This window comes from Ceratocystis lukuohia (genome assembly GCF_044167205.1).
Source record: "Ceratocystis lukuohia strain C4212 chromosome Unknown Supercontig5_pilon, whole genome shotgun sequence".
Classification (NCBI taxonomy): Eukaryota; Fungi; Ascomycota; class Sordariomycetes; order Microascales; family Ceratocystidaceae; genus Ceratocystis; species Ceratocystis lukuohia.
This window is the reverse complement of record NW_027263524.1, coordinates 3,416,279-3,441,114: the sequence shown is the minus strand read 5'-3', so window position 1 is coordinate 3,441,114 and position 24,836 is coordinate 3,416,279. Positions and strand designations below refer to the sequence as shown.

General features: G+C 49.8%; 7 protein-coding genes across 7 annotated transcripts; 2 read left to right on the top strand and 5 right to left on the bottom strand.

Moving 5' to 3' along the window:
* Positions 1-1,067: 1,067 nt before the first annotated feature.
* On the bottom strand, positions 1,068-2,873 carry HOO65_050748 (isoamyl alcohol oxidase/dehydrogenase; the record flags this gene model as incomplete). Its single annotated transcript, XM_071003291.1, has 2 exons — positions 1,068-2,647; positions 2,720-2,873. 2 exons carry the CDS (start codon positions 2,871-2,873, stop codon positions 1,068-1,070), a joined length of 1,734 nt encoding a protein of 577 aa, XP_070858807.1.
* Positions 2,874-3,402: 529 nt separating this feature from the next.
* On the bottom strand, positions 3,403-4,830 carry HOO65_050747 (Lipoyl synthase, mitochondrial; the record flags this gene model as incomplete). The annotated part of the gene is made up of 2 exons (XM_071003371.1): positions 3,403-3,707; positions 3,780-4,830. The coding sequence occupies 2 exons, from the start codon at positions 4,828-4,830 to the stop codon at positions 3,403-3,405; spliced, it is 1,356 nt and encodes a 451-aa protein (XP_070858806.1).
* A 3,071-nt stretch (positions 4,831-7,901) lies between these two features.
* On the bottom strand, positions 7,902-8,258 carry HOO65_050746 (uncharacterized protein; the record flags this gene model as incomplete). Its single annotated transcript, XM_071001010.1, has 1 exon — positions 7,902-8,258. One exon carries the CDS (start codon positions 8,256-8,258, stop codon positions 7,902-7,904), a length of 357 nt encoding a protein of 118 aa, XP_070858805.1.
* A 4,998-nt stretch (positions 8,259-13,256) lies between these two features.
* HOO65_050745 (Ribosomal N-lysine methyltransferase 2) lies at positions 13,257-14,456 on the bottom strand (the record flags this gene model as incomplete). Its single annotated transcript, XM_071003436.1, has 2 exons — positions 13,257-14,252; positions 14,337-14,456. 2 exons carry the CDS (start codon positions 14,454-14,456, stop codon positions 13,257-13,259), a joined length of 1,116 nt encoding a protein of 371 aa, XP_070858804.1.
* A 320-nt stretch (positions 14,457-14,776) lies between these two features.
* On the top strand, positions 14,777-16,402 carry HOO65_050744 (RNA-directed DNA polymerase from mobile element jockey; the record flags this gene model as incomplete). Its single annotated transcript, XM_071001009.1, has 1 exon — positions 14,777-16,402. One exon carries the CDS (start codon positions 14,777-14,779, stop codon positions 16,400-16,402), a length of 1,626 nt encoding a protein of 541 aa, XP_070858803.1.
* Positions 16,403-17,957: 1,555 nt separating this feature from the next.
* Positions 17,958-20,188, top strand: HOO65_050743 (Protein kinase domain protein; the record flags this gene model as incomplete). The annotated part of the gene is made up of 2 exons (XM_071003230.1): positions 17,958-18,373; positions 18,481-20,188. 2 exons carry the CDS (start codon positions 17,958-17,960, stop codon positions 20,186-20,188), a joined length of 2,124 nt encoding a protein of 707 aa, XP_070858802.1.
* Positions 20,189-22,929: 2,741 nt separating this feature from the next.
* Positions 22,930-24,395, bottom strand: HOO65_050742 (Vacuolar protein sorting-associated protein 4; the record flags this gene model as incomplete). The annotated part of the gene is made up of 3 exons (XM_071003360.1): positions 22,930-23,151; positions 23,229-23,679; positions 23,758-24,395. The coding sequence occupies 3 exons, from the start codon at positions 24,393-24,395 to the stop codon at positions 22,930-22,932; spliced, it is 1,311 nt and encodes a 436-aa protein (XP_070858801.1).
* Positions 24,396-24,836: the final 441 nt, after the last annotated feature.

Below are 24,836 nucleotides of genomic sequence, written 5' to 3'. Positions count from 1 at the left end.
AGAAGTAATCAATGTGTAGTAAATGCCACCCAAGGAGGGGGGGGGAACGGTGGTGCGTATACACACCCTCTGGTGAAAACATTCAGTAGCGACGTCTTGCCACAGGCACCATCACCAAGCAGTACTAGCTTGCGCCCAACGGTCTTTGAACTATTACAGAGAGCGGGCATCGTGGAGACGAAGAAGGCGGCAGAGGCGGCAGGAGCTGGTCAATGATGATTTGATGTTCGTTCGTTATTTATCGGGATCGTAAAAGGGCGACTTATTGCGGCAATGTTATTCGCGGGAGGCCCTTTTTGTTTATTGTTTACTTTCTTACTATCGCAAAGTCGAACGAGAGGAAATGGGAAGAAAAGAGAATATTAAGGGCGGCAAGAAAGAAAAAAAAAGATGAAAATGAGAGAAAACAAATGAATGTGGTGAAATGAAAAAAGGATAATGAAAGAAAGAAAAAAAAAAAAAAGAGTCACTTGGTGATAATCGGGAGGAAAATAAAAAGAAAAAAAGAAATTGAACGCGAAAAAAAAAAGGTATTAAAAATAAGGAAAGATAATAAAAATTCAATTTAAATAGCGTTCGGGTCTCTTTGGCTTTGCGGGGAGAAGACAAGAAGATGATCTAGAACTCTCTGTGCAAAAACAAAGCCTTGTCTATCTTGAGTTAAACAGAGCTTCACAACAGTCTTACAAAAAAAAAACAAGCAAACCCCTTATTCTCTCATCCATTTCTGAGAAACAAGCCTCACTTTACCATCACCATCATTTGCGGCCTCCTTTTTCGCTCCCTTAAACTGAAGACTTAAGATACCAAATTACGCACTATCAATACATAGGGTTAAATATTGAACTAGGGTTATAGATGCGTTCCCTCCTTACGAGAGAGAAATAAACTTCTCCGCCTCGCAGCCCTCAAGTCACAAGCCACTTGCTGCCCATGGTCCCGTGCGTCCGTCCGCCCTTGTTGAAAGTGCGTGTTACTTATATATCTCGTCTCCCATAAGCTTTTCCGACCCACATTTTGCTGAAAAGAACGCTGTTCACGCTGTCTCTAGTCCCTCGTGTTCTTTGCTACTGGCCGCCCTCACCCCCCCACAAGTTCTCGCACACATCCAAGAGTACCTTTGTCTCTCGGAACAGGGACAGGTTGTTCATGGCAAAATCTACCACAAACTCTGAGTATAGCTTGACCTTATTCTGTCCACAGTTGGCGCTAGCACCGGTATTAAGGCTGCTGGTGCTAGTCTCGGATTCTGGCTCTAGTTGAGTGGGTGTCGCTGGCGTCGCCGTTGTCGAAACCATAGATATAAGCGCGCTGCTACTGGTACCGCTGGTGGTCGTAGGCTCACCCCCAATATCGATTCCATCACCAATCTGCAGCCCCTGCTTAGCGCTGATACCAATCACATTATTCACCTTGGTCGTGATGTTGAATCCACAGTCAAAAGAAATTAGATTACCAACTTTGAGCGACAGCCCCACGTCGAGAGTTGTGCTGATGTTGAAGTGAGCTGGCACATCTTCTGTGGCATTCGCCTGTACGGAATATTCAGGCGCAAAACCGCCTAGACTGTTGTTTCCTGGGCTCAGAATATCGAGATGTACGTTTCCATTTGGGATTTGCATCTTGTAGGCCGACGACGCTTCGAAAGCTGACTTGGCTGCCATGTCGGCTTTCACTGCAAACGCCAAAACCGGTGCAATCCTAACCACGTTAGGGATATTGATTTCAGGAATGTTGTTTGCTCGGATTAATGCCAAGTCTGTAGTCTTCTGGAACTCTTGGAGTACACTGGCAGTTACTTTGAAAGCTGCTTCGTAGTTGCAATCGACATCCACATATAGCTCATTTACCGTCATGTTATCCATGTTGTAATCAAGATACCCGCTGAATTCTAGAGTGGACGTTATGTATGCAGTATTGGATACTACACGGATAAATCCCGGCCATGCGAGAAGCGTGGTATTTGGAGGAAGCTCCTGATCATATGTCATCTCCATGCTAGGTGAGATTACGGGTCGCTGGGCAATTTCGTTGGCGTCTCCCACATCGCGACGACCCTGCTTAAATCCGTCAGGGTTAGGCGTCCTGGCTGAGGAAAAGGACATCTGGATATTTGAAACCACACTTTTCATGTCACTCTTGCGAGCTGCTAGAACGAGAGAACTGCCCATAGGGCTCTGTGTGACCCGAGTTGCTAGAAAATATCCTTGTTCGGTGCCGCTATCGCAGTGATTGCCGTGCTTTGTCACAAGCACAAAAATGGAATGCTTTTCCCATTCTCTAAGAGCCTCAAGCATGGCATCCTCGGTCGTGAAAGTGACTGTGAGTGAATCTTCAGAGGCAGAGCAGACCACAGCGAGAATAGACGCAATGTTCTCTAATATCACGGCTGGGTGCTTGAAGGAGAAGGTTGAGTTGGCACTTCCTCGATTTTGTGAAGCCGACAGGGAATCAAGTGGGGGCGAAAAAGACCGAGCAGCCACCGGTGACCCGTCCGGGTTGAACACTTCTCTGTGTAATTGAAGAGGCAGTGGGCGGTACGAGGTGTTGTGAGACGATGCCGGCACCAAATAACTCTTGGATGCTCTATCGAGGCCAGGATAGAGTACGGGCCCGAGAACAAGTAAAGGGGGGTCATGGCTAGGATCTGAAAAGACATTGTGGGGTTAATGACATGGCCGGAGGGAGCTATTGAAAGTAGTACACGAGTCAAGCTTACCGCTAGAGTTAAAACGATAGAAGTTGTATTGGTCCTGAGCATCAGAGTTGTTGGCCTTGGCGGGACACAAAAACTGAGCAAAAGCCCAGAGAAAGAAAGCGATGAATTTGTCCATACCAAGTGAGGTGATGAGGTTGGTCAGCTGCAAGAGCATTAAGTGTCAGCTAAAGATGGTGAGGAGAAAATAGTGAAGAAAAAACTAGGAGAGGACTAGAAGCGGGGAAGAGCAAGCAAATTGGAAGGAGGCAGGGAGGGGTGTTTGTCATCGTCAACCCAGAGGAGAAGGTGCAAACAAAGAAATGCACAGCTACTATGAATCTTCAACGTAATAGACATGGCCGGTTTAGTCATCCACAACACGTTATATAATAGGTCGTGTCTGGAGATGACGGGAAGAAACTGTAGCAAGAAATCAAGACAGAGCTCTTGAGAGGGAAAAAGAAACAAAGAAACAAATCGTATAAATGTACAATCTATGGGGTCGGTTGCTCCCAATCCCAGTTGCAATCTTCGCAGGAGTGTACATGGGAGGCCGAAGCTCAAGCTAGACGTCCCAAGTCCAAGTCTATACATGTAGTTGAAGTATTATAATAGTGGAGTGTTGTTCGTGGCGTGTTGTTGAAGGTGTTTCCTGAGCCACATGGTCGATCTGGTCCACATCTGCCTCCCTCTCTCCTCTGTACTCATTTCTGCGCCTTGGCTGCGCTTGCCAGCTCCTCTACAACCATGGCATCGGTCAGCTTAGTACCTTCCGGCATTTTTAGGCCCGCACGCTTGCGGAGGACATTCTCAATGAACGCCTCGCCAGCCTTGTATGACGATCGTACTAGGGGACCAGATGCACAGTACAAGAAGCCCATTTCCATAGCGCGATCGCGCCACATGTCAAACTCAGCTGGCGTGACGTAGCGGTCAACTTGGATATGGCGTTTGGTGGGGCGCATGTACTGGCCGAATGTTACAACATCAACACCTGCTTCGCGCATAGCTAGAGAAGCAAAGAGTGTGGTTAGCGCATGTTCCTAGCGATGACGACTGTGCAATAACAGTAGTTTCTTACCTCTCAAAGCCGCGTCGATCTCTTCATTCTTCTCGCCCAAGCCTAACATCATACTAGTCTTGGTGATGAGTTCCTCCTTGGACTTCTTGGCTGCCTCTAGCACCTTCAGGCTCTGCCTGAATGTAGCCCGCCTATCACGCACATATGGCGTCAGGTCTTCCACCGTTTCTAGGTTGTGGGCATAGACATCTAGGCCGCTCTGTGCCACCACCTTGACCATATCTAGATCTCCGCGGAAATCTCCTGTTAACGCCTCAACCAACATCTGCGGTCTCTTATGCTTGATACGGCGGATAGTATCGGCAAAATGATGCGCACCGCCGTCTTTAAGGTCATCGCGATCGACACTAGTCAATACTACATAGCCCAAACCCCAGCGCGCTAGCGCCTCAGCTGTGTTTTCGGGCTCATGCGGGTCTAGTGGTGCTGGATTTCTGTTTGTCTTGACCGAGCAGAAGCGGCAGCCACGCGTGCAAGTATCGCCCATTAGCATGATTGTCGCCGTAGCCGCACTTTTGCTTGAGCCACCCCAGCATTCGCTAATATTAGGGCAGCGCGCTTCCTCACACACTGTGTGCAAGCCTAAGCCACGAAGGTCCTTTTTGATCTGGCTGTAGTTTTCGTTACCGGCGGGGATCGGGGTTTTGAGCCATTCGGGCAGTCGTGTAATAGTGCGCTTACGGCCCTCTGGACCAACCTGTACGGTCCGCAGCTGGTAGGCTTCGCTGGCTGACAGGGTTGCACGTGACTCGAGGAACTCGCCAAAGGGAGCGACGGTGGTGTCTTTGAAGTATGTCGGCCGGGCCTTAGTCTTGCCCTTGGCTAGCTCGGATACTGGGCTTCCCCGAGAAGCCGCAGTAGAAGCAGCGGCAGCAGCGGCAGCAGCACTGGCGGGTGTAGTCAAATCAGAAGCTGAAGAGAGCGATGACGAGGATGCACCGGCTGTGGTTGAGGGAGCGGAGACTTCAGAGGCGAGGGTGCGGATGTTGGAGGCCACTGAAGCAAAAAGCTTCTGGCGTAGTGGCCGGACAGGTTTTAGATATGAAGACATGGCGCGGTTCTTTCTAAAGCACGTTGATCCTAAAAAAGAGAATTGTGCTTGTCGTCCAAATTCATGACAGAAGAAGAGATCATAAAAACTTACAGCCGCGGGATGAACGTTTTTTTTGGTCATTGTTCTAACCCTTAAATCCTGGGATTGCGGCCCGCATTTTTCCGAGGAAAGTAGGTGTAAGCGCTCAATGAGGGGGAAAAAGGAAGAAATGGCAAAAATTGAAGGCTGAAAGTGTTGCTCACTACCAGGGTCGAACTGGCGACCTTCGCATTACTTGATATTCACTATTGAATATTAGTACGACGCTCTAACCAACTGAGCTAAGCGAGCTGGGTTATTCACATGAAGTTCACGTGTTTTTAGGGTTAAAGAAGTCTGGCAAATTTGCCGCCAACTCTCCCTCCTACAACCCTCGGGGGGGTACCTTTGAGGTCTGGCGCCTCCCCTTCTTCCGGGCTGCTAGAGGACGACGCCTATGACACTGATGAGCGTCTTTCATTCTTTTCTTTTTCTTTGACTCCGTCATGGATTCTGACAATGAGCTGTGGAGCCTTGAGGCCGCTCTTGCCCAACTTTGAGGAACAACCTCGTCGTCGACTCGCCCCCATTTTCACGACAACTTTCGCGATCGCCAACTCCTCATCGCCACAACACCACTCCAACTCAAGGAGTTCACCTTCACGCTCAGGACTGAGTTTTTGAGAGTTCACACAGTCCACACCTTTTTCTTATGTTTTGTTTTTTCTCGCGCTCCTCTGTCCTCGGACAGACTGGTGACTGTGGCAGGTCACTAGAAAGGGGGCTGCCTTTGGTCACATCCACACCGCATGAGGCAGCGGCCACCAGGGCGGTGGAAGGATAGACCATGAGCCCTCGGATGCTCACACAGTATGGTTGACTTTCTCGTCGCTTGACGGGATTCCCAGACTGCACTGGAATCTGCTGTCTTGCCTCCATGATCTTCATGGCTTCAGGACACATAGCAGATTTTTCAGAGGATCGAATGGTTGTGGGGAAGTTGGGAGTCGTTTCCACTTCTGGGTTTAGGGTTTGTCTGGGGTTTTTGTCGGTGGGGAAAGGGGGATGTGAAAAATGGGAAAACCGAAGGTGTTGCAGCAGCCACGCATGGAAGGACAAAACCACTGTACTCCGCCGGGGCCTACCCCCCGTGCCGACAGCCGGGGGCCTTTTAGACTAGTTTTTACACGGGGCCTCCACCAACCAAAAATATCAGGTAACCAATCCTAGATCCCGACAGGTACGCCCTCGGGCCGCGCTATACAGAGACCCTCCTGGCTATATTGCTGGACCCTAAAAAGTCATAGGAGAAGGTTGAAGTCTATGCGTTCCTGTCACTGCGGACCGCCCGGGAGGTGCTCCCGGCCGGAAGGCCGTCGTATTACGGTGAAATAACTGTAGGTAGACGTTAAATAGAACATACATACATACATACAAATTTGCCGCGGCGGGGCGAAACATAGATTACCGGAGACTCGAAATCTGGGCATATGTGCAACTGCTGACCGCCTGAGAATTACACTGAAAGGTGACGGTGATATCAGCTAGCTGTTCCTATCCGGGACACACTGTCGTGTTGCTGCCAAATGACTATAGTTAGACGCAAAGCGATACAATAACAATGCTGAGGCTTTGGAGAAAGAGCGGTCTAGTGAATATTCAAGTTCGGGTTTGGAGAGAGACCTCTTTGCTCCCTCGCCTTCCCTTATTATAATAAAACTTGTCCAATGGCGCTTCTCCGCATTCAACTATTGTCGCCCTCTTTCTCCCCTCAACCAATAGAGCGCAGTTCTGCTCGGTCTCCAAGGTCCAAGTCCTCTAAGCGACCAAGTCTATCGGTGACGGTGACGGTGAATGGGGGGGGGGGGGGGGGGATTGATGTGCTGTTAATTTCCCAGTAAGCTAGAGCTAACTCTAAAATGAACTTATTCAAGCTTAGCCCATGAACTCTGAGCTATGTTGGTGTGACCAAGAGGGTCGGTGATCAGCCAGGGAGGACAAAGCTAGAGAAAACAGGGGAAATTACACTTGTCACAAAGGTCCTGGGCCACGAAGGCGAGCGAGTAAAAAGCGAGGCATGGGTTGACGAGTGCGTCAGGGGGGAGTTGTATGATGTTCATACCGACGTTTTAGAGGTCACGGCACAGAAGATTCACTTTGTCAAGAATGGAGAGGGGATTTTAGGAGAGCGAGATTGTCATGAAATTGTCATTGGTATTTGGAGATGTGACCAAAAAAAATAAAGACTATTCCTAATAAAAGCACAGTAGAGCAAGTACACATACATAATAAACCCATGATTCCTGTCAATAATAAGAGCCATGAGCGTTTTAGCAAGAAAACGTAGAAAGGGGGGGTATCAACAAGACGGGCATAAGGTACAGAACGGGGACATTGAAAACAGTGACGAAACGTAATAGTGAAGAGAAGAGGAATAGGAAGAGAAGTAAAGGAAATCCTAAAGGCGTAGAAGAGAAGTAGATAAGAAGAAGAGAAGTAAGTAAAGGCCAGTAGGGTTCTGTCGGCTGTTTCTCCACAACGTCAGCGTCTAAGAAGATGAGACGATGCATGAGAGCAAGCCAAGTCAGACGAGAAGAAAGACGAAAGGAAGGATGCCCCGAGGAAGAGCGGACCAAGAAGAGAAAGCTTCTCAGATCTGGATAGTAGGCGAGGGGGCCATGTCATCACAAACGATGAGTTCCAGTAGAGGAGGGAGTAGTTGTGCGTCCGCGTTCGTCCAAGAGGAATGGTATGAGTTCCTTTGTCAGGAATATACGAAGAATAGATACTGCTCTTGTATATTCGAATTGGGGGGAAAATAATAAGTAAAAAAGAGTAGTTAAACGAGTGTAGTTAAAAGAGTGTTGGAAAAAAGTATGTTGGAAAGTCCGGGTATTTGCTGAAGAAAAGGTTTTGTTGTTACCATCAACTTTACGAGATAACAGGAAAGAAAATGAACAAAAGTAATAAGTCATCTCGACATGTGCAAAGCAGAAAAGGAAGACGCTTGGAGTTTTTGTGCGGTTTTGTACTTTTAGCTGTGCTCTTTCTTACATGAGAGCAACAACCAGGAGGCCAGCTGCACCTGCTAGCAGTCCCTGGGGGCTCAGCATGCCTGCGGCGCCGGTCTCGGGGACAGAAGTAGAGCCGGTAGTGCCGCCGGTATTAGAGGCAGACAGCGTAGCAGAAGTGTAAGAAACAAAGCCAGTCGAGCCAGCCGCATAGGTGCCGTTGGCATGGACGGAGGCAGTGTGGCTGGTGCGCATCAAAGTCAGAGTCTTGGTGAGAGTCATAGTAGAGGTACAAGTAGTGGTAGGAGCAGGCGTAGAGGTAGCAGCGGCAGAGGGCTCTTGGGCGGCCATGGCTAGAGGAGCCAGGACGAGAGCGAGAGCAGACGAGAATTTCATGGCGACGATTGGGTGAGTAAGAAAGAGTCAAAAGAGCGTAAGTAGTTTGGAGGAGTCGGAGGGGCGAAGGCCGAGAGAGGACGAGCAAAGCTGGATAGAAGCTTGGATTTGATGATGAGCAGAGAAGTGCAGAAGCAAGGACACCAGAACTAGCTCACGGGGCAACATGGAACTTATACAACTTTTGACACGCATAGCAACAGGACGCACAACACACAACCCACTTTGTTTCCTGGGGGCTCTCGTTGGCTCTCGTTGTCTGCTGGCTTTTCTTCCAATGCCCAGATTAGAAGGATCTCCTCCAGAAATACCACAGAAGGAGCGAGCCCAACCAGGGACAGGGGCCAATTTAAGCTGCTAAAAGAAATGCAACATGAGGAGGGGAGTGAGACAACAAGAGACAAGAGACAAGAGAGAACAAGAGGCGAGCAAGAGAGGAAGGGAGAGAGGAAAATGGGCAAGAATTCCATAAATTTGGTGAATGGTTAGTGTGGCACCTGATCTGGCCAGGGGTCAAGGATCCCTTGTCGTACCTGATCTAGGCCTGATTTGGTGAGAGCAGCGAGGAGCGAGTTATGCCAAGTTCCCTTCCTCCTCCTCGCCAGAGCTTTAACAACGTCTAGAGGGCGAGAAACAGACAGAAGAGGGGAAGGGAGTGGGAAGCAAAGAGCAGGGAGGGGGAGGGGAGGGGGAGTGCATGTAAGCCAGTGCGGCGTTGTAAGTGGTTGTTGTTAATTGTGGGCTCACTGTACTATGTAGTAAGACAACGGGCTAAGCTTGCTCCTCTCTCTTGACGCGTGATTGGCTGGTGTACGCACCCCCTCTGCTCGCCTACTTTATATGACCCTCCTTCTATCGTGACATTTTGCTGTAGGTGTGAGCTCCAGTGGGCTACAGTGGGAACCGGCCCGTTGACGCAGAGGCCAGTAGCCAGTGGCGAAAGAAGGGCTGCAAGACGGCCTGCCCTGTGTCTCTCTCACCGTTACGCTAACCAGCACATGCAGCAAAACAGGGCTTTATGCAAGCTCCATTGGGCACCACCTCTCTTCTGGTGGCTCTCTTCTCTCAAGGAAATGCGGCAAAAAGAAGAAAAAAGACCATTACCCCTCTTATGATGGCAGAGCTGCCTCGAATTCCAGAGCTCTCCTATTCTCCTAACCTCTACTCTGTAACCTTCCCTGCGCTCTCTAACTTGATTCATCCTTTCTGTGTCTCGGCAACGTCGCAAAACAACACAGGCGACTAAGGACTGTGAGCTCTTGGACGCTTAGCACCCTTAGGCCCTTAGACGCCGGGCCAGGCGAGTAGCAGAAAGCCAAACAAGCTCAGCGTCTTGCTCGGCTGCAGAATCGGGCCTAAGTCACAGTGCTGGGCCAGGCGAATAACTAGGTTTGGCAAGTTGCCATGGCACTGCCTTTTTTTTTCCTTTGCTTCCCCCCTCCCTGTTTGCTGGCGTGGAGGGGAGGGGAAGAGAAATAGGAGCAGGATAGCCTGAACGCCCTGTACTTACGTCCATATGCTTAATTACCCTTGCTACAAAGTACCCTGTACGGTAGCGTGTCTCCCACTTTCTCTAAACAAGAGCAAAACCTTTTCGGCAAATAACAATGTGAGGGAGATTACAGGAACAACAACTTGCCAGGCGTCTCTTAGCGCTACTACAGTAAACCAGAAACCTGTGGTCTTGTGGTCTTGTTGTCTTCTTTGTCTTCAAGTCCTGCATGTGAAGTAGCAAGAAACAACGCACGGATTCTGTTCTCACCTGTAATTGTTCTCGCAGCTTCCGTTTCGTCTTGCCCTGTAGCCCGCCCGCCCGCCTGCCGCCCGCAGTGTTTGTCCTCTCTCTTGCTTCCTGTATGTTTGTTTGCAAACAGCCTGCAAGACCAACGACATTAGCCCTCCGGCAACACAGCGGTAGCATGGTCTAATTACCATTCATTCAACGGCCCCCCTTCTTGCTACTTATAACAGCACAGCTAACCTCATTTCCGTCCCTGTTAATCTTGGTCTCATATTCACGTCAATTTCCTGTCTGGTTATGTTATTTCCCCAGACTGGCCCCATGGCCACCTCCCGATCACCGCACTCTGCTGCTAACACTTAAATAACAAGGAAAGCCTTGACAATCAAACGCACGTAGCAGCCAAATTAACAGAAGCGGGACGCAATAAGCAGCAGCTACAGTGAAATTTGAATTAATGTGCACGGGGATCACAACTAAAGTGACAGCCGAGATATGGCTCAGCGGAAAAAAGACCAACCTTTGAATTAGGATATCGTCATTTCCCAGTGTCTCCAACGCCATCTTTTGGCGCGTATTGTCTTCTCCCTCATTTGTTCTTGTCCTTTTTCCGATTTTGAGGGGGGGGGCAGATCACTCGCAGCTTTTAGATTATCGTGAACGACTTGCCCTGGGCGAGCTTCAAACTCCTCTTGTCCGCCGTTGCGGATCGGCCTGTAGTTGATGAAAACGGCAGGTACCCTCTTTTCGGCTAGTAAGGAAGTTGCAGAACAAATTAAACGTGATTCTAGACTATAATGAGCTATAGGCAAGTGCGTGCCTCACGTCAACTCTGACCCCCACTGTCGATGCATTTTTTGTAGTTAATTTTACAACCTGGAAAATAAACATTTCTTGTATAAGGGTTAGATGAGGAAAACTGGGTCCACACTACTTTCCTTTCTTTTCTTTTCTTCTCTTTTCGCTGCTCCCTAGCTCGCTGAGTCTTGCTTCCTTTATTGTGCCTCCTTCCTGCTCTGAGTTGGCTACCACATGGCGCTCCAAGTGAGACAGGGTAACTGCTCCTCCCCACCCCACCCCACCGGCTTCAAGATTGAACTCGCCCATATTATCCTTGTGCATTCTTATGAAAACAGTTCATAAGTCTATGCATAACTACCGCAATGTCTTGGGCTAATCCGAATAGCGAATAGCAGACCTCAGTTTTTGCTGTATTTCTTTGATGTCGCCCACGCTGTCTTGCCTAGTGACCAGCCAGTGCGTCAAAGCACTAAATCGTGAGACAAAAAACCTTCATCGCCTGGCCAGGAAAGTCAACAGCCATAGCATGTCTTGCCTTTTGCTCCTCTTCAAAAAGGCGGTAGAGCCTACGACAACGAAGAGTTTTCAACAGCTGTACGTACGTACCCTGATCCTAATGCAGGCCCCACCAAACAAACAACGTAACTTCCATGTAGAAACCAAACAAGTAGCTAGCTGTCCAGGAAAACTATGTGCCTGCCATTGCAGCTTCCCTCCTTCCTTTCGTCCTGCGTCGGGGAAATGCGCCCGAGTAGAGTGTAAGCAGAAAAATGCAGGAGCAAGAAAAAGAGAAAATGCAGGCAGCTTCCTTTTCTTTTCTTTCTTATGGACCCAGATAGAATAGAAGCAACTACCAGTTAGCGATTTTGTTCTAGACGTTTCTATTTCAACGACTTCGCTACTCCTACACTGACTACTTTGCAGTGCAGACTGAGAAGCCTATGATTCTGGCCCTTTCTTTAGTTTGCCGCCCCTCGTAGAATTCTGTAGGCGACATTGTTTACGCTTCCTAGCTTCAAGGTCTTTCAAATACGGTCGGTTGGTCGGTCGCCTTGTCTTCTAGGGCAGGGTCGCAGCTTTTAAGCTTTGATGGCTTGTCAGTTTGTCCTGTCCTGTCCTTGTCCCATTCTGCCCCTACCATCTAGACTCACAGACCCTAAGCATCTGCCGTTGGACTCTGAAATGTTAGAAGACGTGTCGTGTCGGTTGAAGCGCTAAGGACATGCTCAAACTGAGAGGGTTGTTCCTGTTTCAGACCCTTGGGAAAAAGGGTTGTTACTGATCTCCTGGGTTTCGTCTTGATGTGAGATATTTTATTTTTCTCTTTTAATCACCTACTGGTTGTGCCTTTTTTTCTTCGCCTTTTACTGGGCTTTAAGCTGATCAACTTGTCCATCGCGAAACAAAGCTCAACGGGAGAATGTCTTTGCTAATATGAGGAAAAGTCCATTGGGCTTCTATTGTTCGCTAGTCTTCTCCCCATTCCCTGTAGTTTCAACAAAGCTCATTGATTGTAGTATGTGTCCATATCTCAAAAAATATGACCTCAGATTCATTGCTTTTTTTCCACACCCCCTCTGCTGGCATTACACCGCAATTAAACTGGCGACCAAAAACAGAACAGAAGACGCTCAAGAATGTCACAGAGAAAATGAAGACAGCGCAGACAAGCCATTTTCCTTCCCCTCTCTGTGCCGCTTTTTTGTTTCCCACAAAGCTAGACTTCCCTATTTTCTGGAGGCACAGCTTTCCTGCCACGACTTGGCTGAACCTTGGTTGTTATTTTCAGTAAGTCCGTCCAACTAGCTAAAGCCTGGTCAATCTTGGATTTGGCTACAGAAAAATAACCCCGGACCATCATGCACTCACTTAGGGTTTATAGGAGAGCGGAACAGCAAGCTTTGACGTCAAGCTGGTAGGCCTAAAATCTAAATAAAGTGTCAACTCGTAGTCTATCAAGTTCGCCGGAAGCTTCCATTTTTGCGGTTCTCGACTAAGGAAGCCGCCGCATGCCATGAACAAGCTTCATATTTAGAAAAAAGTTTCTAGTCCTCTTATTGCTAGTTGCTTTTCTCTTTACATCCCATATATATCCGAGCTTTGGTAATATTTTTTGAACGGCGTGCTCGTTTGCTGCTACTCATGGCTGGGATACACATGTTTGCTGTCATCCCGACTCGACGTCATATTGTGCCCGTATTATGCCGTGTAATTTTGCTTTGCCGCTTTGTATCTGAGACTACATTGACTCGTAGTAAATTGGGTGACTGGTGTGTACGTGAAGAGGTGGCTTTTGCTGGGAAAGGAAGCTTGCATTTGGGTACGTCTCGTACCTGCATGTCCCAGCTTTCCATTTCTTCCTAGGATGCACAGAGAGGTGTTCTAAATCTGGCTTAGGACTTTCTGTTTCTCCTGAAGTGCCTTCTGTGTGTCTCTGTCTGCGCCGCTGTCTTTACCTAAAGCTGCTGTTGCACAAGCGCTACCATGCCCTCAATTTGCGTCCACCGTTTAGCCAACAGACTTTTCTGACCTGATGTGCCGCTTTGCAAAGTACCTAGCCGCTGCTGCGTTTTATTTGTGATTGACTGGTATTTGCGTAAAGCCTCGTTGAGAATACCATTGATCTGTGGCTGCACATCTTCTGCCTCATCCAGTCCCGAGACTACTCGCTCCCACCGTGCCGAGCTAAGTATTAAGAGACGCAAGGCAACCTGCGTGCGATAGCAGCCCGGGGTCTTTGGGTCTGCCATGTACTTTGCCCAGAAGTTACTTTCCTTTAGGGTCTTGCGCTGGGCTGCTGTGAACAGAGGACATAGAACCTCGTCCAGGCAAATCTCGTCCCACGGATTCTCATCTAGTACAAACCCGTACTCGGCAAGCAAAAAGTCGTTTGAGTGGGCCCCATACGAGAGAAAGACCTCTTCACCTGCCATGTACATACGGTCAGCTTTCACAGTGAACGCCAGCGCTCCGAAGTTCACATTACACCCGGTGCCCGCGTGATTCAGCAGATCAACTACTGGCTGCAGGGCTAGGCGGTCCTTGTGTGGATAGCGTTTCATGCGAGGGCTGTTATTGTAGAAGCCACGTGTGTTTACTAGGAGCCAAGCATAGCGGTACTCTGACTCGCTGATTTCTGGGAAAGCATCATGCACAACCTCCCAGTCTTTCGTAAACGCAGTTTTTTGCACATCTAGCCGAGATCGCGACACCGCAGGCAGCAACTCTTGAAGCGAGGCATCCCAAAGGAGAGCAGAGCATGATTCAAAGTCAGCACGCGAGGGAAATACGCCACGCCAGACTGCGAAGTCGTCAGTTTGGTCTAGCAGAATCTCGGCAGCTAGCATTCCATGGGCGGAAAAGTCGGCTGGAAGCGCGGCTTTGATAGAGGCGGCAACGGTGTCCCGGGACCGAAAAGTGCAGGTGGGTACGGTGAGGATGACTTCATGAGGCTAGATGGCGGCGTTAGGAGACGATGGACTACATAAAAAGGGAGGTTTTATGCATCTTCCTCCAGTCTTTGCCCGTTGACTCACCTTGATTAGGCGCTGCGCAACCATCCCAGTTCCACTCTGGAAGATTTTCTGCGGAGAGATTCCATTCAGCTTAATTCCGTTTTGAGCGGCCAGCTCAAGTAGCCGATCGTATGCTTCCATAGTTCTTGTTAGATTTCAGGTAAGAGATTCCCAAGATAGGGTGAAAAAAAAGCCTAGTCATGATGGAACAGTAGTAATTATTAGCATGCAAAAAAAAAAGCTGAACTCGCACAAATCTCGTTCCATACTAAAAAGAAGTGCAGGTTGAACACAACCTGCAACCATCCGACACCAACGTGATTCGAACACGCGCCCGCGAACGGACTTCCTGACGGTTGATGGATATCAAGTAGCAGGGAAGCGCCTTAACCACTCGGCCATAGTGCCTATTTGGATGAGATCATGACTAATCTGACGTTAATCGGCATTATATTTCCAAAATGGGGCACGGAATGACGTCACTGGTGGAGTGCCTTTGGCCCACAAAATTGTGCAGATGGGTCAGAAGCTTCATGGAGGGAAGAGAGGCGAGCATCCACGCCGAAGAAACAACTACAACCCTCGTGGGAGGCTCTCTCCCGCAGGGCTCGCCAATCTCCCCAGTGCTATATATGCTCTTCATGGCACCGCTCTACAAACACATCCCCCCGCTACTGGGATATGCAGACGACGGGGCCTTAGTGGTCAGTGGGCGAGACTTCGCAGAAAATAGCAGCTCAATCGAAGTCATCATGAAGGAAGTGGTAGAGTGGACCTCGCTCAACGGTCTAGAAATAGACCAGGGAAAGTCAACGCTACTACACATCAAGGGCAGAAGGAGGATTGCAAGAAGCCCATCCGTGACCGTGGAAGGCCTAGGCACGTACAAACCGACCCCGGCAAAAGAATCAATGAGATGGCTTGGACTGCACCTGGACTCGAGTCTTCTCTTCAACAAGCACATCGCACAGGTCATTGCGAGTGTCAACCGGTTGGCAAATGGCTTGAGGTATCTAGCCGGCTGCTACAAAGGAGCAGACACAAAGAGCATGCTCACAGCGGTACGGGCCTGCGCCGTGAGCAAAGCGCTCTTTGCAGCGAGCGCCTGGTCTGGGCTAGAGACAACAAAAGAGGCAGCAGAGAAGCTGAACATCTTGCTGAGGAAGTGCCTCCGAGCAGCTCTCCCCATGTACCGTACGACACCAAGGGAATGCTTACACCATGCCGCAGGCATTCCTCCTTTCGAAATCCTCCTGGAGGATGAAAAGAGGAGGGAAGCCATACGGTGGCACATATTAGATGATAGACACATTCTGGGAGGGCCAAATTTCAACCCGGTGGTGGAGAGGCTACGTGAACTCCTGCCAGCGCAAATGGGGAAACACACTAGGTTGAGGCCACTCTTAGAAGGACCAGACATGCCGCCCCAAACGTGGCTCAGCAGAGAGGAGGAAACGAAGCGACACCAGGCAGAGGTAGAGAATACCTTGCCAGGAACGCTCGTCGCGTACTCCGACGGATCGAAAGATGCAAGTGGCAACGCGGGCGCAGGATGGGCTATCATCGAAGCCGGAGCTACCCAAGAAGTAAACCATATAGCTCTAGGAAAGTGGATGGAGGTGGCAGATGCGGAGGCAGTTGGCGCTCTCGAGGCAACTAAGCGAGCGACAGCTCGCGAAGGAGCTGGAGAAATCTGGCTGTGTCTAGACAACAGAGGAGTTGTGGACCGACTCCGCAATGCAGCCACCAAAAACAGCACATCAGAGGAATCGGTAGACGAGACAAGACGAATCCTAAAAGCCTGGGCAGACAAGACACCCGGAAGGCTCGCCCGAGTGCTATGGGTCCCAGGACACATGGGCATCAGAGGCAATGAGATAGCTGATACCTGGGCCAAGTTAGGATGCAAGGGACTGGTAACAGAACACCACTTCAGTCTCGCAGGAGCACGGAGATGGAGAAGAGACCGGTTACGTCTCGACTACGAAGGGTGGTGGAAAGAACAAAAAGGATACCGTCCGCTTGGAACCGGCGTCCCCACTGAACCCCCTTCCGCAACTTCCGCTACAAAGGGCTTACTAGAATAGAGCTGGGCCATAACCTCGTGGCTAGAACTGGCGATGGAGACTTCGATAAATACCACGAGCAGTAGGGACACAACTGCCCACTTGGATGCAGAGCTTGCAACCAAGCAAAGGAACGAGGACACTGGTGGACCTGCAAGGCACTGCCTAGACCATGGAGCCAAAGGTTTGCGGACAAGCTCCTTAAAAACACGAAAGCGACATGCTACGTCGCCAACGTGCTTCGCCACAACCTGAGGCTCTTTCAAGAGACACAACAACCCGAGCCCGAGCTGAGCTGTCTGGACACCACAGAGGCAACCCCCCTCAAGAAACGCGGAGAGGCAGGTCACTGCCACCGCAGACTACAGGGGACCGATCACAACAATGGCAGCCTAGGATGATACAACCAACTCCGAGACAACAAGGGCAACAACGAAGAAGGGGACGAGGAGGGCGAAGTTGAGGGAGAATGGAAGGGGAAGAGAGAAGAGATGGGAGGAGGAAACGTTTGTAAGACAGCAAGGAGATGTCGAGGGGGCTCGGAAGGTGTATTTCTCGAGAGCCCCTTCTCCTAACGACCAGGAACTGCTTTAAAACTGTGGCAACCGCCTTGCCGAACAGAGGACAAAACCCATGTACTCTACCTGAATCAGCAGAGCCTGCAAGCCAACGTCTAGGAAAGTAGGCAGCTATGTGAAGTGGGATCAAGACTGTAACGCATCGATGAGGCATGAAGCATGTTATATAGCGCTAGAGAAAGCTACATCCCAAAGAGTGCTTAGACTTTTGGAAATATATTCGCGAAAAAGGTCAAGTCCCCTTAGGCTGCATTCCGCCCGTATCGCAATTTTGTGGTCTTGCTCCATCACGCCCTGGGGAACCATCCGCCACACAGTTTCAGCGAGGTCTCGGCCACCATAGCTAGAGCGCCGGATAGGCTGGAGCACCGAGAGCTTAGAAGGCCCCCCAACGCTCGCCGAGGTGTTTGCTGATGGAACCCACCCTTAATCTCCTCTGTAGAGACATCCATAATGGTCCGCTCCTAGTCGCATAGCTGCGGGCAAGATCACATGGCTTGCCTGCAGAAAGCCTATGGGAGCATCATTCTCCGCGGAGGAAGATCTACACATGGCAGGTAGCTGAAGATGTATGCTGTTCATGCTGCCGCTGCTCAGCAATGTGGGTGCAAAGTCTCTAGTGCCAGCCGTTGATGTTTTGGCTTAGCCTTTTTATCGCCAGACTGCTCGCAGTGATCTGGCTGGCATAGCCCCTCTAGAAGGTGCTAGTATTGGATGCCCCAGTTCCGACGGTTGACACCACCGGCCAAAACGACCTGGTCCTCACATGCACAAAACGGGATTCTCAATCATGCTAGCGTGATGCAATTTTTCTTGAATCAGCAAAATTTCTGCTGTCACTGGACTAACATTGTGGATTCCATATGTACGAAGCCTGCTGTCCAAATTGCCACAGTGTCACATGACGCACCGCATCTGCCTTGTTTTGTGTTTACTTTCCATTTCAGTCCTTCAATCTTGTCTGCTAAACCCATCGCCGTGCTGCACTTTGGTTCAAAATGGCCCTCACAGAACAGCAGATCAAAGTCATTTCAGAAAACCCTCTCGAAAATACGCTTGGCCATCTTCGAGAAAGATTATGCGAGGATGTCGACGATCCATGGGACGAAGATATCGCAGACTTTCTATACGCTCTTGTTGGATCTGAAGCAGCATTCAGCCTTCCTTCTCCCGATGGAAACGGTGACATGGTGGGAAAATTATTCTCAATTCTAGAGAATGTCCGAAGGGGGGCCGTTGGACTCGACGAATTTCGTCCTCTTGTCCGCCATGTCGTTGACAAATCTGCTGACACCGACATCTGGGAAGCTATATTCAACATCGTCAACAACCTCGCTCCTCCCCCGCCAGCATCCCCCCGACATTCAGAGGAACAGCCATCAAGGCCAGCTCGAGTTGGCACGCCGACAATGAAGTGCGCAAGATTGCTGAAAGAGAGCTTTTCAAAGAGATAAAGAATTGCACCTTCCGCAATCTAGGGGGTTTCTGGGAGAAGTTCTTTGACCCTAAGAGCTGGTGCAGAGAACAGGAGGCAATGCTTGAGGGGGTGTTGACCGCACACGATGGAAAAAAATGGACGGCCTTTCCGAAGGTGCCTGACGAAAAGCTGGTCTGGGACTGGCTTCGCTCTCTGGAAGAGCGCTTCTTGGACCACGCGCCATACAAGTTCCACACAATCAAGACCGCCAACCAGTTCCAAGAGCCAAATGAACGGATGGACCTTTTCTTGCAGAGGCCAGCTGCGGAAGGGAGCGACACACTTTGGTACAAGCACGTCCTTGTTGTGGGGGAGCAGAGGAAGGAGCCCTACGACACAAGCAGTTTCAAGGCCGATTTCCTCCAGCTCACGTGCCATGTTCGGGGTATCTTCACTGACCAGCCGACCCGCCGATTTGTGCACGCCTTTTCTCTTTGTGCCTCCGAAATGGAACTTTGGATCTTCGATCGGTCAGGGGCGTACAGCTCGGGTACGTTCGACATCCACGACGAGCCGGACAAATTTGCGCGTGCCCTTGTTGGCTATGCTACAATGGATGGTGATACGATGGGCCTGGATACGTTCATGGAACGGCAGGATGGGAATCGCTACGTCACCTTGGATGATGCAAACGGCAAAGAAACAAGGCTCCGGCTGGACAAGGCGCTGATTCGACAGGGATCCATTGTGTGTCGCGGGATGACATGCTACGAGACGCAGGACAGCCACCTTGCCAAATTTTCGTGGACATCGGATAAGCGGAAGCTTGAGGTCGAACACCTGAAACGGGCGGAAGCGATGGGTGTCGAGGGCGTGGCCAGGGTTATGGCACATCGTCGGATCACTACTATTACAGAGATGCGGGAGGGACTCCGATTCTCCGCGGCCCATTGTTTTCGGGATGAGGACGATTACTTTTACGATCCACTAACAATCGTGCCCATATCAACCAAGTACAAATATCCAGCTGATCGCACTTCTGGCAATGCATCTGGGTCAAAGAAGCGGCGGCTTAGCAATACGAAGCCAAGTCTGTACACACCTGGTGAGGACCTGTGGGAGAACAGGAACTACTCCTGCCTTGTCGTCTCACCAGCCGGTCGTGTCATCAGCGAATTTAGAACCGTCAAGGAATTGCTGGAATCTGAGCGGGATGCGATCAAAGCGCATCAGTCTCTCTATGTGACTGGTAAGATCTTGCACCGCGATATCTCTCCGAACAACATTCTTATCACCAACCCCGAAACAGCCAATGGCTTCAAGGGCATGCTAATCAATCTTGACTTGGCCAAAGTACTAGACAGCGAACCGAGCGGGGCATGGCACCGGACCGGCACGATGGAGTTTATGGCGATAGAGGTACTGCGCAAAAAGGATCACACCTACCGCCACGACCTCGAGTCGTTCTTCTATGTCTTGCTTTGGATGTGCGCACGCCAAGCATGGAGTAATGGATTCGCTGGTAAAGAGATCCCAGCCAAGTATAGCCGCCTCCGGAAATGGGAGATTGGGAGATTCGAAGATATAGCAGATGTTAAGCGAGGTCATATGGCTGTGGATGGTCTTAAAGATATTATGGAGGAATTTCCCGGGGCGCTGGATGTCGTGAAGCCGGTCTGCCTGAAAATAAGAAAGGTCCTTTTTCCTTTTGACAAGGACGAGCATATGAGCATAGGAACACCTATCGGAGACCCAGACCAACTTTACAATCCTATAATAGCTGCCTTGGACGAGGCTATCAGCAAGCTCTAGGTAAGGTCAAACAATTATTTTACTACTACATGCAGGGACATGTGACCTTCTAGGAAGGAAGTGGTGATGGTAAACAGCTGGGTAAGTGAATATGTCACTGTCATCTGACAGTTGAAGGCGTAAGTAAGGCCTCCATCGCCATACTTGTCCAGTGCATTCCTATGCCACATGTCCCAATCGAATCCTTCTTTGCTAGCATTTACACAGATCCCATCACTGCTTTTCATCACTTATATTTCCCTTCACGCAATCTAATAAGATATGGATACTGCAGGAGAAGTACCGAAGCAGAACAAGGGTGTAAGGTTAAGTGGTGTGGTGGGTCATGCTTGCCATATATCCGAGTTGGAAACGACTGCTTGAGCCAACAAGTCTCACCGCAACCTACTACGCCTGGAAGCAAGGGCAAAAGGCCACGCATATGTTCCACCGAGAGGTGTCGTCGCTTGAAACGTAGGCGCGCTGCGGAAAGAACTTCTTCTCAAAGCGGCTGCTGGACAAGCGCGGGCGGGCACTCCCGAAGCTGAACAGCTGAATAGACATCAAGTTGCTTTTGGGTAGACTTCATGATCGTGATATCATCTAGCAAGTTGGTGATATCAAGTATCACAACGTGCCAATAAGCTCAATTTGGAAAACCATGTTTGTTCGCCGGCTAGCTAGTTGCTTAGTACTATGAATGGCAATGAAACGTATGGTCTAAATAGCCCTACAAAGACGAAAAAGGAAGGAGCTTCTAAAAATATGTACCCAACTTTGGATAGAGGCACATGCAAATACCGTTTAAATTGTTTGCAGCACCGGTCCGTCTGTGAATTGAACTATGAAGGCTTGTAGACAGGTTTCCATAGGATGTAGAAGCGGCAAGTCGTATTGCTAGAGTGCTACACTGCAACTTTGGATTCCTGCGCCGAACAGTCTAGGTCCCACTCAAGGTCCCCTTCAGCTCAGAAAGACAGGCCACTCCCCTTTTGATGGAGGAGATTCAAGAAACAACCCTAGTCGCGGCGGGGAACATGTAAGGCCTTCCGAGGATCTCACGATAGTGTCGTCAGAAAAACACACAACAGCCGTGCCCACAGCAGGACAAACATACTGTGCTCAGCTAGGGCCAGTCTACCCCCTGTGCCGAAAGCCGGCAGCAGCCTCCTAGACTATTTTTTTTCACGCACGCGGTCGGTTGCTGCGGACCAACAAGACCACCCAATCTAACGGCTATTCCCTTGGACTACGCTGAGTAGTGAGTCGTTCCGGCTTTCATGCTGGGCTCTGCAAAGTCATGGGTGATACTTGAAATATACGCATTCTTGCAACTGCCAGTTCTGGAACATGACGTCATCAACCTGCTTCTATTGAATAGATCTTATTAGCTTTCGGATTAGCGAGGCACTGCGAGAACTTCAGCTCACTGAGAGGGAACACAATTGGATAGCGCTAGGAGACTTAAACGCTCACCGCGGTACTTGGGACGCCAATGAAAAAGAAAATCCCCCAGGAAGAGTATTGGAAAACTGGCTGACCGAAAACAACCTAGTGGTGGTCAACCAGAAAAGAGAACCAACTCAGAGAGCTAGAAGAGTGTTAGACCTGGTGGTGATGCCGCAGAGGGCAGTGGCTGGATTGGAAACTCGTATGGGGCTCGTCCCAGGAAGTACAAGTGACCATGAAATCCTTGAAGTGGAAGTGGAGGCAAGGGCGGCACGCAAGAGACCGGAAACAAGATGGAGGATCGAGACTGCTTTGTACTTGTCTGCGAGAGAGAAGCTGTAACTCTGGACCGAGGAGGACTTCACGAGATGGTGCTGGGGGAGATCTACTACCAGCCACCAGCAAAACGAAAAAAAAAAAGGATTACACGATGCGGCAACGGCCATGCACATGGAAGGACAAAACCGCTGTACTCCATCGAGGCCTACGCCCCCGTGCCAAAATGCGGCAGCCTTTCTGCGCCGTTTGATCTGAGTGATTCCCGTAGACTTTAAATGAACCGTTCAAGTTCAAGCAGTCTTGTGGGCTTGTTTACACGCAGCCGTCGCAGCCTAAAATATCAGGTAGTCAACCTTGGGAATCTCACAGACACGCCCTAGGGCTACGCTAGATAGAGAGCCCTCCTAGCCCATGCGACAGATCTTAAAAAGCCGAAGAGACACTCGAAATCTAAGCACGCCCGCAACTGCTGACCGCCCAGGAGCCGTACTAGAAGTTGATGCCAACCAGCTCCTCCTGCCCAGAACACGCCGTTGTATGGCATCAAATCAACAGCAAATGGACGTAAAATAATACCAAAACCATAAATCGTAGATCCGCAACAATTCACTGTGGCCTTGGATATATTCAAGCGTAAGCTCAGTTGGAATGAATAGATCCACGGTATATTCCAGAAGCTTTGCGTTGTATGACATCGGAGGTTAATTGCATCCCCGTATAATAAAGCATCCTCATGATAACGACATGCCCATTCATCTCTGCCCCGGACTCTAGATGATGTTCAAGAAAAGATATAGACAAGAAAAACTGAAAAAGAAAATGACAAAAAAACATGAGAAAGTAAGAACAGCGCTCGTCATAAAGACAAAGACATTGCAGACAAAGAAAATTAAAAGAGAAAGCCAGACACGGAGCCGTGAAAGAAACAAACAAAAGAGAACAAACCACTTGCACAAAAGGCACCTTCTCCAGAATGAGAACCCCCCCCCCCCCCCCTTCACCTTTCACTCTCCACTCGCCACCCACACTTTTCTCTATGCACCCTCGCTTCCAAACTCATTAGTCCATTCAATTTGCTTTGCCACATCATCCTGGGCAACCGTCGGGTGCGAGTCCTTGAGGGCCATGCGAAAGTCTTTGACTTCGACGTGGGGAGCAAGCAATTCATCAGACTCAATGTCATTGTATGTCATCTCTCGAGCTTCGGGATCGCCAGGAGAGCACGGCGTTAGACGGCGTTTGCCGTCGATGGTAAGCTATAAACGAAAATAGACACATTTTGTTAGTAGTTAGAAGGGTCAACATCATAATACACGGCGCTGGCTCATCTCACCTCCTTGAAATGCGTTGCTTGCATGATCTTGCGTACTGGTCGCATCAGCGCGCTCTGTACCACGTTGGAGATATCACTGCCAGAGAAGCCCTCGCTTAAATGGCCCAATTCCTTGTAGTCGTTTGGCTGCAGTGTTGTTTCAGTCTCGCCAACTGCTAACTTGAACATGCGCGCTCTACCGTTAGCATCAGGCAAGCCAATGTGCACACGACGTTGGAAACGGCGGCGAATGGCAGCATCCAGTTGCCACGGGATATTTGTGGCGCCCAACACCAAAATCCCCTTGCTGTCGTTGCCAACACCGTCCATCTGCACCAACATCTCTGTCTTGATACGGCGTGAAGCCTCGGATTCGCCTTCGCCTCGAGGGCCACACAGGGCGTCGATTTCATCAATGAAGATAACCGAGGGCTTGTTTTCACGCGCCATGTTAAAGAGGAGTTTGACGAGACTACAAAGACCGATGTGTTAGCGAGAAATGTCACAGATAGCTATGGTTTCAACAAGGCGGGGCTGGCTAGTGACCTACCGTTCGGATTCACCCATCCACTTGCTCACCAAGTCGGAACTACTGACACTGAAAAAGGTGCTGTTGGCCTCCGTTGCCACAGCCTTGACCAGATAACTCTTTCCCGTACCTGGCGGGCCATACAGGAGAATACCCTTCCAGGCTTGTCGCTTGCCCTGGAACAGACTAGGGAACTTTATAGGCAGCACAACAGCTTCTTTCAGGGTCTCCTTTGCGCTCTCTAGGCCGGCAATGTCATCCCATCGCACATTAGGGCGCTCCTGCAATATGGCGCTGCTCAGGGCATTGCGCAGCTTCTTATTCTCTTCATCGTCATCAGCCTTGCCCTTGCCGCTTGAGGTGTTGCTGCCCATGGCTTGTGCAGATTTGCCCGAGCCACTACTACCTCCCCCGCCGCCTTTGCTTTCTTCACTGAGATATGTCTTGAGTTTTTCGGCTCGGTCCATGTATTCGGCAGTCTTGTTGCGGATCATTTCCTTGGACGTGGGGTTCTTTTCCCATTTTATGGCCAACACGAACAGCTCGAGCGACTTGGTGTAAAGGTTGAGGGCTTTTTCATATTCCTGGGCATTGTCGGCCTCGATGGCACTCTTGACGGTATCAATGGCACGGCCAAGGAAATCGGTGATTTTGGACATGATGGTAGTGATGGCGATTGGAATATACGAGGCCAATAATGACGGCTGGGGTGGATGAGGGCGGATAATGGCAATATCCACGGTTGGAATAGGTTCAATAAAACGAATCAAGCCACGGGAGATCGCAGCAAGTCAAAATCCGGTTCTCAAATACAATGCAAATGTCAGTAATCAACGCGGGAGTCAATATCTCGAACCTCTAGTTACCCCACAACAAAGATCCCATTCCAAGTCAATCAAAGCCAGGCTAAAACAGTCAAAGCACAAAAATATAGCAAACCCTTGTCTTGAGACCCTTGGGCGGCTAGAAACACGTGATGGCTGCCGAGATTAGCACGTAGAAGCTGACTAAATACACACCTAGTCCCGCTTAATATTTTCACCACCCACCCCCACCAAGCCAATCAAGTTATCACCAGCAGCTCAGTAGCACATTTGCCA